The 14,765-nt window shown below is 36.7% G+C and overlaps 1 protein-coding gene across 1 annotated transcript in view; it reads left to right on the top strand.

Annotated features, from left to right (window-relative positions):
- Nucleotides 1-14,765, top strand: part of TMEM245 (transmembrane protein 245) — a gene marked incomplete at its 5' end in the record, with an annotated part of 50,523 nt that overhangs the window by 12,592 nt on the left and 23,166 nt on the right. The window contains 4 exons of the mRNA XM_009704830.1: nucleotides 636-805; nucleotides 5,781-5,804; nucleotides 12,176-12,280; nucleotides 13,572-13,654. Coding sequence (XP_009703132.1) covers nucleotides 636-805; nucleotides 5,781-5,804; nucleotides 12,176-12,280; nucleotides 13,572-13,654 — 382 coding nt within the window. The remainder of the gene's footprint in view (nucleotides 1-635; nucleotides 806-5,780; nucleotides 5,805-12,175; nucleotides 12,281-13,571; nucleotides 13,655-14,765) is intronic.

Raw genomic sequence — 14,765 nt, 5'->3', positions numbered from 1 at the left:
TCATCGTCCCTGGAGATGTTCAAAAAACGTTTAGATGTGGCACTTCAAGACATGGTTTAGTGGACATGGTGGCATCAGGTATACGGTTGGACTTGATGATCTTTGAGGTCTCTTCCAACCATAATGATTCTATGATTCTGTGATTACGCATGATCTGCTGTCAGTTCTTAAAGGAAAGAGAGAGCTTTAACCAGTATAGAAGGCCTAGAACTTAAGAATTGAGGCTGAAAATTTTCTTTTATGTATAACATACTCTTAAGTTTTGACTCTGGTATTTTATGTGTAGTCATCTAGCGTGGTGTATGTGTGAAGATGTGATAAATCCACTGTACTGGAATCACGGAATGGCACCTGCTTATCCCAGGCCTTGCTTAAGTCTGTTAGCTGCATAGTCGGGTAGTGCGCAGGCACCTTTCTTCTGCTGCCATCTAAATTCCACGTGGATAAGCACAGCTGCAAAGCGAGTGAGGAGATTAGTACTAAAACCACTTGAAGATTCTGAAAGTGGTTTCTAATGGGAAATAAAACTCAAGAATCTTTTCCTTTTTCATAGGCCTTTCGGAATGGAATAGATGCGTAGTCTTGTGGTGCTCCTCTGAAATCTCTAACACTTAATTTCCTTCTTGTGATTACAGTTTGGGCACTTAAAAAACTCGTGATTCATTTTGGAGTTTTGAACTTTGTGGCAAACCATTGCAAAAGTTGGTGGCAACTTGTGGAAAATTTTGTGAGGGAACGTCAGGAAGCTCTTGCTCCACGGCCCATCAGAGGTCTCGGAAGAGTCATGCTAAAGCTTGACAGCAAGGTATTTCTACTTACTTCCTTAAGCACCCTGAAAGTTTATTTTATTCTCTGTTCACTGTATGCCAAGACGCTTTAATTCTAAAATAAATGTCTGTCACTAATGGACATGTCTCTCATGCAAAATTGTATCTGTTTTATGGTGTATTTTAAACCATGTCTTTTCTGTCACTGTTCACACTTAAGTACACATTTAAACTTTGTTAAATGATTACATGCAAAGCTTGACAGAAGTTACTTTTTAAAGATTGAGTTAGCTTTAGAAGATTTCTTATCTGAGTAAGGCAAACTTCTCATGGTTCAGTCACCTTACCTGATTACAAAGATTTTGAAGTTAAACTTAATGAGCTTTAATCTAAAGGATGAAACATTCCTACTTCTGTTGTGAAAACTTAATTTAAAAAGCAACGTGTTTTATTCCGTGAGTAGGGCCTGAGCTAGTTTGAACACAGTTATTTATACTATATGGAAGTATGGTTGTTGAACACAGTGGCATGGTGATACACAAGGGAGAGGTGAAGAGAAGAAATATGTGGGATAAGGTATTTGGGAAGTGCCATACAGTAAGGCTTCTGTGCTCCCCTCCGTTCTCCTGCCACATGTGCCCACATTTGCCTTGCAAATTGCAGAGTTGGAAAGCTCCATAAAATTTATGAAGGCTCCTCCCTTCAGAATAGTAAGTTTTGACTTAACTTGGTAGATCATTTTGTTTGTAATAGCTATGCCAGTGTGTAAGAATGTGCTTTCTGTAACTGTGTTGTTGTTGAAGTATTCTCTGCTTTAGAAAAAACCATTACCTCAGAGTTTCTGTAACTGAAGAGCTGAACCCTGTAAGTACATTTGTCAGAGGATCTATACCTTGGCAGATCCATCTGCAGTTTTTAGCTCTGAATTGCTACAGGAAGAGGAAGAGCTTAAGCTCAGATCTAATAGGTAAATGGATGTTAAAAGGTCAACAAAAGCATTAAAATGGCTGTAGGAGATAAGTAATGATTTCGCAGAGATCATTGAGGAAGAATTTGAAAAAGGAAAAGCCTTTCAGAATACAATTACGAACAAGATAAAGGAGGTTTCCAAAGGCAATGGAAAGTATTAGCATATTAGGATAAAAGCTTCCATTATACAAAGCTTTTAATGAAAAGGTTTTGTTTTGTAAGTAAGAAGACTCTCTAAACACAGTATTGTATGTACTGTATTTTACCAATTGTCAAGTTTAGTATCCTTGTATTGCTTAACTAAATGATACAGTATCCTTCCTAATTCCACTAAGTCTTTTCTCCTTAAAGAAGGTAGGGCTTTTGTCATAATGTGCAACAGAACTTCCCACTTTTCAGCTTACATGTATTTAAGGTCAGTTTATATTCATGCTGTTCTTGTCTAAGCAAAAGAACAGTGTTGGCACAACTCATTTCTCCATCTCCCCCCTCTCCCCATTTTTAAGATGACAGTCACACTCCTGAGTCTGTGCTATGTGTATGAAAACAATTCAAGCTCTTCTAGCCATTGTAAGAAGGACACTTGATATTCAGCATGGTTCTGTTGCCCTTGTTTGTGCCTATTCTAATTACAGTTCACTTGGCTTTGTCATGGGTGGCTGGAATTTTATGTGGTCTTCCAATGCTTATCACACTAATGCTTTCATATCTTTTAAGTTCTACTGCATATGCTTACTCTGTGCACTGTAGGATCATGGATGCATCTTATCTCTGAGAATTTGGGAAGCAATGCTGTAGGATATTGGCAGTTGTGATTTTTGTGGGGACAGGGAAAGGAGAGGAATGAAAATGACATCCTTACAAGTTTTTTTTAGAAAGGATGGGTGAGCTGTATTTAAGTTGGATTACCAAACATTTTGGCTTCAGTAGGCACTGTTGAAGAGGAAGTGAAAATATGCAAACACAAAATAGAGATTAATGGAGTACATTGTTACAGTTTACCTTTATATGTATGTGTGTGTGAAGTACCAAGATTGAAGGGTCATTTCCTTTGCAATTAGAAGTTTAATATTTTATTTGTACTTTCTTTTCCTGGAAGCTGAAGCTGCTTAGTGAATTTTTTATTTGTTTGTTTTGTTTTTTGTTTGTTGTATACTGAGTTAATTGCAGGCTGAATCTCAGCATCGGGACCTATTGGGGCTCTTAGCTAAGTAGAAGAAGACATTGACACGATCTGTTTCACGCAAATATCTAGTGGTACTGCTTAGTCTTTGTAAAGTGGTATGCCTGATTAGGAAATAGTTCCAGTTTTGAGTAAAAGATAGTGATGATGAGGAAGACATCTTAGAGTGGCATGTATTTTTCTCCCAGACAAAGTTTAGGAGGCTAGTGTAGATGGTCCAGAAAATAACCCATTGTGAGAAATTATGGGAGAGTACTGCTCATGCATGCAGATCTTTGAGCTTTAGTGATTATGTCTGTTTCTTAAATAAAAGCAGTAAGAAAAGAACTGCTCTTCTTTCCCACTGCTCATCAGCCTCTGGTTATCTTGGGAATGCAGACAAATTTGAACTGAAGAGAAATTCTGATCAAGAGGGAAGAAAGTAAAGCATTGCTTTTAATTTTCTTTATAAACAGTAGGTCAAGCTGTGCAGGCCTGCTTTAGCTATGGACTATGGAAATAGGATGTCTTGCCATATTCTTTAGTCCCTGGTTGTGCATTTTCCCCATGGAGCCAACAGAAGCAGCAGTTCAGATACGAGAGACTGTGGAGGAAAGAGCAGGGAGATTTCTATTGTTGTCTGTCAAGTCATCTTAAAACTTAATCGATATGTTATCATGCATACTCTTATCAACAGTCAAGAACTAATAGTTTGCTTCACTGATAATTTTATTTTTTTAAAAGACTACTGTTGTCTTTTAATACGGTGACTGTAGTTTTATTTTGATTCGAGGGATTTGTGAGGGAGTTCAGCCACACAGGCAGTTGTTCAACTGTGTGCACTAGACTTTTATTAATAAGAATGAGCTAGTATTTTGCATGTGTACTTTCTGGTAGACTTTGGTGAAACATGTAGTTATTATATGCTATTTCTAAGTATAGCCTCCTAGAATTTTATATATGGAGGACCGTAATAGATTGTTTGGACTTTGAGTAAAGTCAAGGTTTGGTTTGTCGGTACCAAGTTTAGCACGTAGCTAAACCAAGCAGAGAAACCAGGCAGAATCTCTACCAGTGCATGTATTATTCTAGGAGGTACTTTCATAGACGTGAAAGATCTTGTTTAAATAGTTTTCCAGTAAAATACTGGAAAAGTGGCTGTAGCTTTCTTAATTTTGGATGACTTGAAGCTTCAAATTAAGCTGTAGCCTATTTTTAAATGTAGATTGGTTACGTTTGTAGAACTACTTAAACATCAGTATTGGTAAAATAGTAGGCAAGTAGAGTCTCCCAGATATTGTCTTATACATTAATAAAAATGATTGTTATTTTTGACACGTAATGTTATTTCCTAGTTACTGTATTTATGATCCAATTCCAGGAGGCTGAAATTATAGCAAAATACCGAAGACTTCCTTTCACATTCTGCTAAAATCTCAGGCTAACAAAAGAGCTCTAGCTTTTGTTGTATTGGAGTTACAAAGTGGAGAAATACAGCCATGAGGTCTATGCTTTTTCCAAAATGAACCTAATGTATAGTGGGTTTTTGATCTGCAGAAGTAGTTAAAGGCAAAAGTATGTTGTTGAATTGGTAAACAACTTTACCTTTTTTCACTGATAAATTGTTCCATTGGTGAAAAGGTAAAATAGAAACAAATTCTACAGTGTCAATTTGAGGCTTTTGAAGCTTTGTCATTGCTTTCCGTTATTGTGATTCTTCCCATGAGTAGTAAGCTAGTAAAAATGGGTGCTTTGTGACATATTTTATTTTCACGTTTCCTGATATTCATGTTTCTTTGTAAATCTGCTTCTTGCTTCTGATATAACTTAATTAACATTCTGAGATTTTTTATTTTTTTTTTAAATTTGAAATGTTCTTACATTTTATTTTCATTGGGAGCTAATATAATTTCTGGCAACTGGTGAAAACACTAGATTTTTTGATTTTTGAGCATTTGATTATTGAGCATTCAATGATCTTGTTTTCAGGGAGAAACAAACTTCACTTACTTGATCTTAACCTCTAACACAGATAAATAATAGCATTAAAGCTTTTCACTGTTGTGATTATGCTGCTAACCGATTACTAATGGCTAGAATTAAGAGTATAGTCCTACATAAACTAGGTCCTAAAATGGTTGTACTTGAGCGATATGGCTGAGAATTAAGTAAGGAAAAATAACTGTAGTACAAAAGGAGAAATTGACTGATGAGAAGTGCAAAGAGCCTTCTGCAAAACCAATAAAATTATATGAAATCCATACATTTATTTGATCTACAATTTGCTGTTGTGTGTATATCAGATTTAGGACATATTTGATGTTGTGCCATTGAATTTGAATGTTGTAATATGAATGTAGTACTAAAAAAAAACCATATAAAATTTGTTGTACAGTAGGTGACATAATAGGAGGGTTTTGAACTATATAGGAAACTGCCTGAATGGGAGTATTAATGCAGTAAACAAGTATCTTGTGTTAAGTTTTGGTGTTTTGGTAAAGTGCCCTTCTCAGAATACTTTTACAAGTCCTGCTCTGAAATCTGGAATGTTACCTCTCAGTATAATTAGACTGGAATTGCCCAGATTATGCTGATAGCTCTGTTAATATCATTAAAGTTGTTCTTATTTGTTATATCCCTCTCTGTTTCAAAAAGTGCATGTTAATAGTAAAATCTAGATTCTTGCATTAGAAGTTGATATGATCTTTTCTTCCTATTGCAGTTTACCTTTGTGTCTGGAACAATTTCATTTTCATTCTGTGGATGACTTTGCCTGCTTCTCATTGCTTTTTTCCCTTCTCTGTTACTGCATTTTTCAATAATTTTCCTCTGTGTTCTTGTCTTTTTTCCCTTTTCTTCCATCTCCCCCTGCCACTGACAAGCTGTGGCACTGGCTTAATAAGAAGGTAAATAAACAGAAAAATTGTGATTCCAACTAATGGATTCTGTGGTTTTGGGGAGTTTTTTGTTGGTGTTTTGTTTTTGTTGTGGTTTTTTTTTTTTTTTCACCTGCATGAACACTCCTTAACATGCCTTGCTGCTTAGTTTTCGCTCCCAAGCGTCTCTTTTCCAGCTCTTGGTATAAGCTACTGAAGGTCATATAATTCTACCTGGTCTCTTGTCTTCTACTAAAATGAATTCACATAGTGAAACTTTTTGTACAGCAGAATATTGCATTAGCCTTTCAAGCGGTAGTTTGATTTAGTGGCACTTTTCTTTAAGAACAGTTGATCTCCACCTGGTCCCCACTTGTATGCGTAACAAAACCAGTTCTCCTCTGCTCAGAGAAAGCATCGGTTAGCTGAATTAACATGGGAGTTGTGAGGGTGAAGCACAGTTGTAAAGCTATGAATGTAAGTGCTTGCAAATAGTGAATTGACTGGCTGCAGTCATGCTGTTAATCTTTCACTTTTCAAGTGTCAAACAGGCCTGTAATCTCAGTGGTATTCAGTGTAGCAGGAGTGAAATGAGAATATGCATCATCTCAGAACTGCTACATCTAATGACAGTCTTAAGGGAAGTGAGTGCTAGTGAAAAAAATTTTAAAAATATAATTAAAGCAGTTGGTATAGCTAAAATATTTTTTCTTTTGTGTGGCTTTTAAGTATGTGGTGTGTTTTATAAGAAATGTACTCAGTTCCCATGGTTCATCTTAATGAACTGATTCAGTCCACATTTGGCCTCATGTGTGATTGAAATCTGGACAACTCCTCAACGCAGTGATGCCTCTCTGGGACTTGGGTGGTGTCGTTGCTTCAGACAAGCACGGAGCTGGAGAGGGATGCCTATAGCACCTGTACATCTGCAGGACCTCAGAGTTTTAAAGGTGAAAATCTAGTATGTGATAAAGTATGTGAAAACCAAGTAATTAAGTGAAAGAGAAAAAAACAAATACTGTATCTGGAAATGGATTATGCTTGCAGCAGCAACTTTTACCCTCTCTTACTACTTCAGTGTCAGTGGGAGAGTCAGAATGGTGAGGATGGTTTTATAAACAACCACCCCTCCTTTCCATTCAGTAGCTATTACAATAGAAACTGTATATCTGCCTTGTATGTTGTGAAAGACGCCTGAAATACTGTTGTTCGGAATGCCACTGGAAACAAGCGGAACACAGTAAAGCATGGCGGCACTGGCACAGCTTTCTAAAAGATTCTTGTAAACAGTGAAATGGGGCTGCACAGCTGGTATCTGCTGTGGGTAGCAGATGGGGAATAATGCTGCATGTAGTGTCCAGGCTGAGCAGTTACAATGAATTTAGAAAGTCTGATCTTCAGTATTTGATCAATTATCTCAGGGTTGTATGATGGGGGGCTTTCGGTTTTTCTGAACTGGAGAGCAGAGGTGCTTGCTTTATGATTCAGTTATAATCATCCCCTAATAGGGAAATTTTTGAATGTTCTTCTGCCCCTGAATTTAGTTTGGTGGTTTTAAAAATTACATTTTTTTTTTTCCTGACTTTGAAAGGTTTGTATTATGTGAGTGACATATGATTAGTAAATATGTGCAACCATAACCCTTCATAAAAATTTTTTGATTAGGTATTGGTTTGTTAACACAGTTTAGGTGAAGAGCTGAGTTCAGTGAGCCACAGGTGAAAGTTTTTAGTCTCAACTACTTTTTTCTGGCTCTGAGTTTGTCATTTGTTTGTTTGAAAATTCATGTATGTAGATCAATTTTTTCCTTAATATTTGGTTGCAAAAACAATTTCACTGTAACTGCTTTGAACTCTAAAATGTCTGGATTTTATTTTTAGTTTAAAGATTTGCATTATTGGGCAAAACCCTGTGGATATAGTTTCTTAACAGAGGGGTGTTTTTTTTAGTTCCGGAGAGCTATTTTTGAAAACTACTGTTTTACTGTACGGTTTCATAGGAAGAGATCCTGAAAGTCCTGTAGTGTTAAATGCAGTGCTGACTCTTGTGCATGAGAAAGCAGTAGTAATATTATAATCAAGATAACAAACAAAGGTAAAAAAATACTGTGCAAACTGTATCAGGTTCTTGTGAGTTTGTTTTGTTGGGTTCTTTCTTCTTTTTTAAAATATTTTTTTAATAATTACATAAAAAAAAACAGGCAAGGAAAGGAGGAGATTTGTGATACAGAACACTGAATGCCGTCAAAAGGTTGATTCCTTTGCACTTTTCTCCTTTTTGCCTGTCTTTGAAGGGAAATACTTGTGAGAACACCAAGATAAATTTGTGATAATCCATCAAGAAACTAAAAATACACCACCTAGAGATGGCAGAGTTTGAAATGTTGGTTCATTATGGCTGCTAGTGATAAACCTTTTTTTTTTCTTCCTCTTCTAAGAGCTTCTGTCAAAGAGCTGCTTGAAACACTTTTTTTGGCAAACAAGAGTAGCATATAATCACAGTTTAACACGGTATATGTAGCCCAAAATATAGAGTGGGTTCAGTTGGGCTAGCGTGATTTGTTCTTTGTAACGTTGTCTATGGCAGGAGTCTTTAGAAAGAATTGCTAAATTCTGCCGTTGCTGTTGCAGGGACACTGATGTAAGTGCACTTGAGACCTCATATAGACTGTTCTCTATCTTTTCTAACTTAACTACTCATCTGACTCATTTCATCATAACCCTGAGATGTGTCCTGATTACAGGCTTCCCCTTATTCTCATCAGATGATATTGATAAGATGATGCCCTCAAATATTAACTGAACCAAAGGGAAATGTCAACAAATTTTAATGTCTTGGAAAAAATCCTGATAGATAGTGAAACTGTTTACCAAAAAAGAACTTTTTTAAAAAAATATTTTGTTTTATGTAGATTTACTTGAAAATGAAGTAGATATCCAGGTATGCTTCACTGTGTGGGTAATGCATTAAATAAAACATACTAGAAAAACTAGTGTTCTGATGGCTATGCAGTGTGAAACATAAAAGTATGAATTCAGAGATGATGTATCGTACTGCGTAACATGGAGAACTTGTCTAGATAGTAGGATTCCTGACAGTTACGCATGAACTGTAGTTCTGTTACAGCTCAGTGTAATATGGTTTGTGTCATCACCCAAAAGTTGAAAGCTGGGAGTACTTGCAAATTATTGAGAACCATTTTAACAGAATGCAACTGATCTTAAAAACGATTTTTTTACAGTGAGCTAAATTAAAAAAAAAAAAAAAAGTTGATACCTTTTCCTTCAAAAGTGTGACAAGTAAGGATAGTTTTTTGTGGACAGTCTATCACAAATCAGTAACATTTCAGTTTGGTTTTACAAGTGTGACCTTCTGTAGCTTAGGAGCCTGGCTTTCCTTTACCTCTGTGTAATTTTGGATGTTGTGGCAGCATCAGCTTCCCGCTGTTGACTAACGTTTAGATTAGAAGCTTGGAACTGAATTTAGAACTTCATGATCTCTGGCTAATGACTAGTGTTTAGTCAGTGTATGTTTGTCTTTGTGTGCATGCCCATGGTTTACAGGAAGGATGTAAAGGGAGGTGTGTCAGGGTTGGGGTAAGAACGAAGTCTGGACCTGGTTTCAGCGGTAAGTACAAGCACACAGGGATTTAACAGTCTAGTTACCTGCAGTACCATAGCGCCTGTGCATTATTTAGCGTGATTGTGCAAAGGTGAGTGCTTCCTAAGGAAGTATTGAGGGTAAATGTAGAGCAAGGAAGGGAGGTTTAATGGCGAGTGAATTAAGAGGAGTAAATATAGCCCTAAATGAATGTTGTGCATCTGCTTTTACTCTTACAATACTCAATCCAATTCCATCTTCTGTGATATGTCTGTACCAGTTGTATAACTTGGATCTCCTTAAGACTGCAATGAGAGCTGCAATTGCAATACCTGTAGGCATACCAGAGCTGGCTTTCACCTCGCTTGCTTGGGCTACCTGCCCAAGTAAATAAACACAGGGTGGGCTTGTGTGGCTGAGGCTGCTGTCTCTACTGGTACAATGTTAGTGCTGCCATTACTTTACTAACTAGATTAAATTCAGGCTTTACATGTGCTGCGGCCACACTTCAGTGGCAGCGTAGGCATACCCCAGCCCATGGTAAGGAGTGTAAGGAGTGTCAAGAAAAGGTCCCCTGTTCGTCATGGTCCAGTTCAGAGAGAGTCCTCGTCCTGATCTTTTGGAGCTTGATCTTCCAGTAGTTGCTACCATGGTGAAACATCTAAAGCATCCAGCTTCAGCTGCACTGAGATTTCATCTATTGGATACCACTCACGCAGTCATTGAGGCTAGCATTTTTGAGAATCTCTGGCAGTACCTCCAACTTTTTGGATTCAGTGAGTGTGATTAAGGTGCTATATGTAACACTAGCTAGCGAGTTTCTTTTGTCTCTAACTTAGAAAGTAAATAGCAATTAGTTTGAAGTTTGTTAACTTAAGAAATAACAAGGGCAACTTTAATTTTTAATAGCTTCATTTTGAAGCCTATGCTATAAAATTTCCATCCCCTGGCCATCCAGTGTTTTTCAGTGATGTTTTTGATTTCTGACCTTTAAAACAAGGACTTTTATTTCTTACTTCTCTTGCATAATCCTTAGACGTATGTGAGGCTTGGAAGGGCACAGTGAATCCTGTTTTCAGTCTTATTTTCAAAGAGATAACAGCCCCATGTAGAGGCTACTCAGTTTTTCAGAAAGCTGCAATACTGCTACAGGCAGGTAACCTCCCTCTAGCACTGGCGGAGCATTTCTGGTGGCTGAAATATTTCAGCAATGCTGAAAAATGTTAAAAGTATCTAAGAGAAAAGATTTTGCAGATTCCTTCAGGTTCTCTGAATTCCTTTCTGCAGGTCATAATATAGCGCAGATTTTGTTAATAAAATCTTGCTGGCTCAACACCTTGTTTCTTTTAAAAGGATTTTGCTTTCTTCCAGTTTTTGTCATCATTTTAAACAACAGTTCTAAAATGCTGAATATAATTCTTGTGTTAATTTAGGTCAAACAAGGAGCTGGTTGTAAAAGAACATGAAGTTTAAAAATACTTGCTTAATGTACATTAACTGCTCCAATGCTACAGGATGAGCACCAAAAAAAAAAAGTCCTTCCTTTTCTTTCAAATGGGATATTTAACTTCAGTGTTAACCAATTCAATCATCATACTGCAGTCTGCAGAAGTTAGTTGTTTCAGGGCTAATTTCACGTATGGAGATAGAGTAAATAATGAAGAAAGAATGAATGTAAACCATCACCAAGCATATTAGTGGTTTTGTAAGATCTCTAACTAAAAAGCTACCAGCCTAATCGCTGAATATATAACTTGTACTCGGAAATACTTTCATCTACTGCATATTGTCTTTGACCTCAGTTCTCTTAAAGCACAAATTTTACAGCTGTCCTGCTGCTGCTGCTTTTTCCTGCAGCAAAACCAGATGAAGTAGAAATAGCCTTGGTGTTTGAACCATAGAAGCTAGAAAAAAGTATTTGGTCATACTTGCATGGGCTTTCACAGCTTTTTATTTAAATAGTCAATTTGGGTATTAGATGAAGCTCAACTCACACTATTCTAGAGCATTCTGCATAGTCATGTGGCTGAGCAGTTTTATTGTTTTGAATGACATTATCAGCATTTCTCTAATCTTAAGTGGTATCACTATTTGTGGACGCATGTATGTGGACATACCTCCATAAACCAACAGAACAACATACAGACCTGTTTCCTGTATCAGTAGGTTTAGCTGATGCATGTTTAATGCTGAGCATCCTTTTGAGATTGAAAGTGGATGGAAATAGTGCTGAATAATTGGCTTGCTGTTCAATAATCTAGAAAACATCCAGCCCCATGTCAGTTCAGAAGGTGATGAGCAGCTTTAAAACTTTAGTTACTTGCAGAAGTACCTAATTTGTTATTTAGATGGCTATTAGCTATTCAAATTTGAAAGTCATGGTTGTACTTTACAGTATAGCTTGACAGCTTCCAAGCCCTGTGCAGATAGTATCTTTAAGCTTCTAAGTTCCTGAAGGACAAGAAACAAAGTGAAATTTCTAGGTTCATAGCTGACATGAGTGATAGCTTCTTTAAGTCTAGTAAGTAAATGTTGAATTATTGCTTGCTTTGCAGAGAGCTTGCTGTGTCTTGTGGTAACCTGTAAATGTCGTTTGCAAAATCACATGTCATACCATGACCTTAATCATGCTAACATCGCTTGTTAATTGTTCATCTCCAAGCTTGGGCAGAAATGCTGTTTGATTAGAGCCTGATTTTGCACTGTGATTGTAAATAAAGATAATGATACCATCATATAGCATTGCTTTCATTAAAGATTGATTTATATGCTATGATTTGTTTTTTCTTTTTTCTGCACAGATGATCGTGTGGTTGGAGAAAATGCTAGATAAAATAATCAGCATTTTCATAATATTTTTGCTAGTGATAGGAACCCTTCTGCTAGCCCTGCTCCTTACTGCAAAGGTACAGTGCCCTAAGGAATGTAATCATAGAGCTCATTTTAAATGCTGAATGAAAGTTACTGATGTTTATGCAAAATTGTGTAGCTTAAAATTTGTTTTGAAAAATTTAGCAACTAAATGCTCTGGAGTTGAACTTGTTACCATTCCATGACTTCTTATATATAAAAATCTATACATTTATTTGTATTTATGTGTTTATTTACATATATAGAAAACCTAATACATAGACATTTGGAAATAAAAAATTTATTCTAGTAAAAGAATTACTAGCTTATATATTACAGGAACAGATTTGGTTTGCATCTTGCTACACTTTTCTTGTCAACAGCAGAGCCACTTAGAATATTTTCTTTTTAATTTACCTTGCATATTTGCAAAATGCTTAAGGTGTATTTGTCAATTTGTCTGTGTAATTGCCTGCAATAACCTCATAGTATCCTGTTCTAAGTTTAAATGTACTGAAATTCGTGATCTGATGTTCTCTGATTTTTGGTTTGTGGTTGGGGTTTTTTTTTTTTTTGCTTGCCAGAAAAGGTCCCTCATTTTCTTTTTTTTTTTTTTTTTTTTTTTTTTTGAAATAGAACTGTATTCATACTTGAAACAGTCAATGGAGATTGAATGTTTGACTTGAATACAGTTATGGAGCAAAAATCAATGGGTTCTGATGTCGATCTCCTTTTTCCAAAATGCAGGCTTATATAATGTTGAGTACTTAAAATTGAAAGTTTTAAAAGTTGTGCAAACATTCCTGCCTAAAGCTTCCTTTTATTCATAAAGGGAACATCAAGATACTTATAAAAAGTGTCTTTTATCATTCTTATTGAAGAATTAATTTGGTGAGGCACCTCATAGCATGGATGGTCATGTTAGAGCTGAGCATTCATTAATTTTTACACTTCTTTGATCCATGGCTTGAAAACGCGTGTCTGAAACTGTGCTTTGTATTTTAGTACTTCCCTTGACAGCACTGCTGTATTGTTAAATTTATTTCCACTGATGAGATAAGGTTTAAATTTCCATTTGCTATTATTAGTCACACAGTGTGTGACCAAAATTGTCAGAACAGATTGATGATTATTGTATTGACTGCTTTTTTGGGTTAATGGCACCTCATTCTTCATAATGGGTTGTCTGCGTCAGAAGAATTAGTCTTTAAAAAGTACAAACTGGTCACCCCCCTCCGTCCTCCTCCCCCCCCCAGCCAAGGGGGGCGGGGGGGGAAAGCTTCTCTGAATATAGGAAGAATTCTAGTTTGCATTATATAACATTTCTCCTCTCTATATTTACTTTAGGTACATCAAGAGAGTGTTCACATGATTCAAGTCACAAGCAGCTTGATAAATGAGACAGTAGCCAGTCACCCAGAGTGGGCAAAGTAAGAATGCTGAAGTTAAGCGAATAGTATAGGGTGGATGAACAAGCTTCCAGGTGCTCTTATGCATAGTTTTTAATTTAAAAGAAATCCCCTAGGTGAAGAGAAACGGGAGTGACTGTTACAGGCAGATGTAAAAGCTAAACTCTCAGGCAGCAGCGGTGTTTATGCATTACTCTAGAGGACTGTCAATGTGGTATCTCATTTGAGGACTGGTTGGACTTTTCAGGAGAACAACAGCTGTATAAAGTTCCCTAGTTACGAGTTTTGGAGGAAAAACTTGCATAGTGCAGAGAATGAAGAGATCAATATTCTTTTTCCTTTTGCCTGCAGAAAAACAGTAATGGCAAAGAAAGTTCTCTGTAGAAGGTTGTGAGATGAGAGCTGAATTATTTTTTCAATGTGGAAAGCTGGCTGCAGAATGCCTTTAAGGGAACAGGAGTTAAAGAAAATGTTTTTGGAGTGAACTGAAGGAAGAGGTCAAGGGTGGAAAGAATGGTGGATGGGGAGAGTTTGGTATGAATCAGTTGGGAAGGGCTGTTCCTATTAAGAGTTGGTATGTCTAGTTCATGCAGTGGGAATTTTATAAGATACGGTGTATGTAAAGATTAAAGCAAACACCAAGGCAAATATTAAGGGAGAGAGAAGATGTCGAGAGAAATGCATACAGAGAAAAACAAGGGCGCACTGGTGAGCAAAGAAGTGATTGCACAAACAGCAGAGGGGGAATAGGCAAGACTGAACAGTGTGATTGGGTGGGGAAGGGATATTCCTGTTTGCTTTCATTCTGCTTCAGCTAAGCAGACATTGAGTAAAGGTGAGTCCAGGCACTTACCAGGAAAAAAGAATTGTCTCCTGGATAAGAATGGTTGACTTTTTTCCAAGGGCACTTTCTAAACAAAAGTCACGACGGTTTAACAGGACTGAAAGAAAGCGCATACTGTATTGTAAGAGCAAGAGAAAATTTCAGAAACAACTGAAATGATAACAGTTAATAAATGCTACAGTAATATGTGCTTTAGCAATACTTAAGTAATCACAATCAAGACAACAGAAAGCTGTTAAAAATGTGTTTGTTTATTCCTTCATGGCACCCTTTGTGGTGTTTGGCCTT

The sequence above is a fragment of the Cariama cristata genome, unplaced genomic scaffold (genome assembly GCF_000690535.1).
Source record: "Cariama cristata isolate BGI_N322 unplaced genomic scaffold, ASM69053v1 scaffold13697, whole genome shotgun sequence".
Taxonomy (NCBI): Eukaryota; Metazoa; Chordata; class Aves; order Cariamiformes; family Cariamidae; genus Cariama; species Cariama cristata.
Note: the sequence above shows the minus strand (reverse complement) of the source record. Positions and strands in the feature narration are given on the sequence as shown.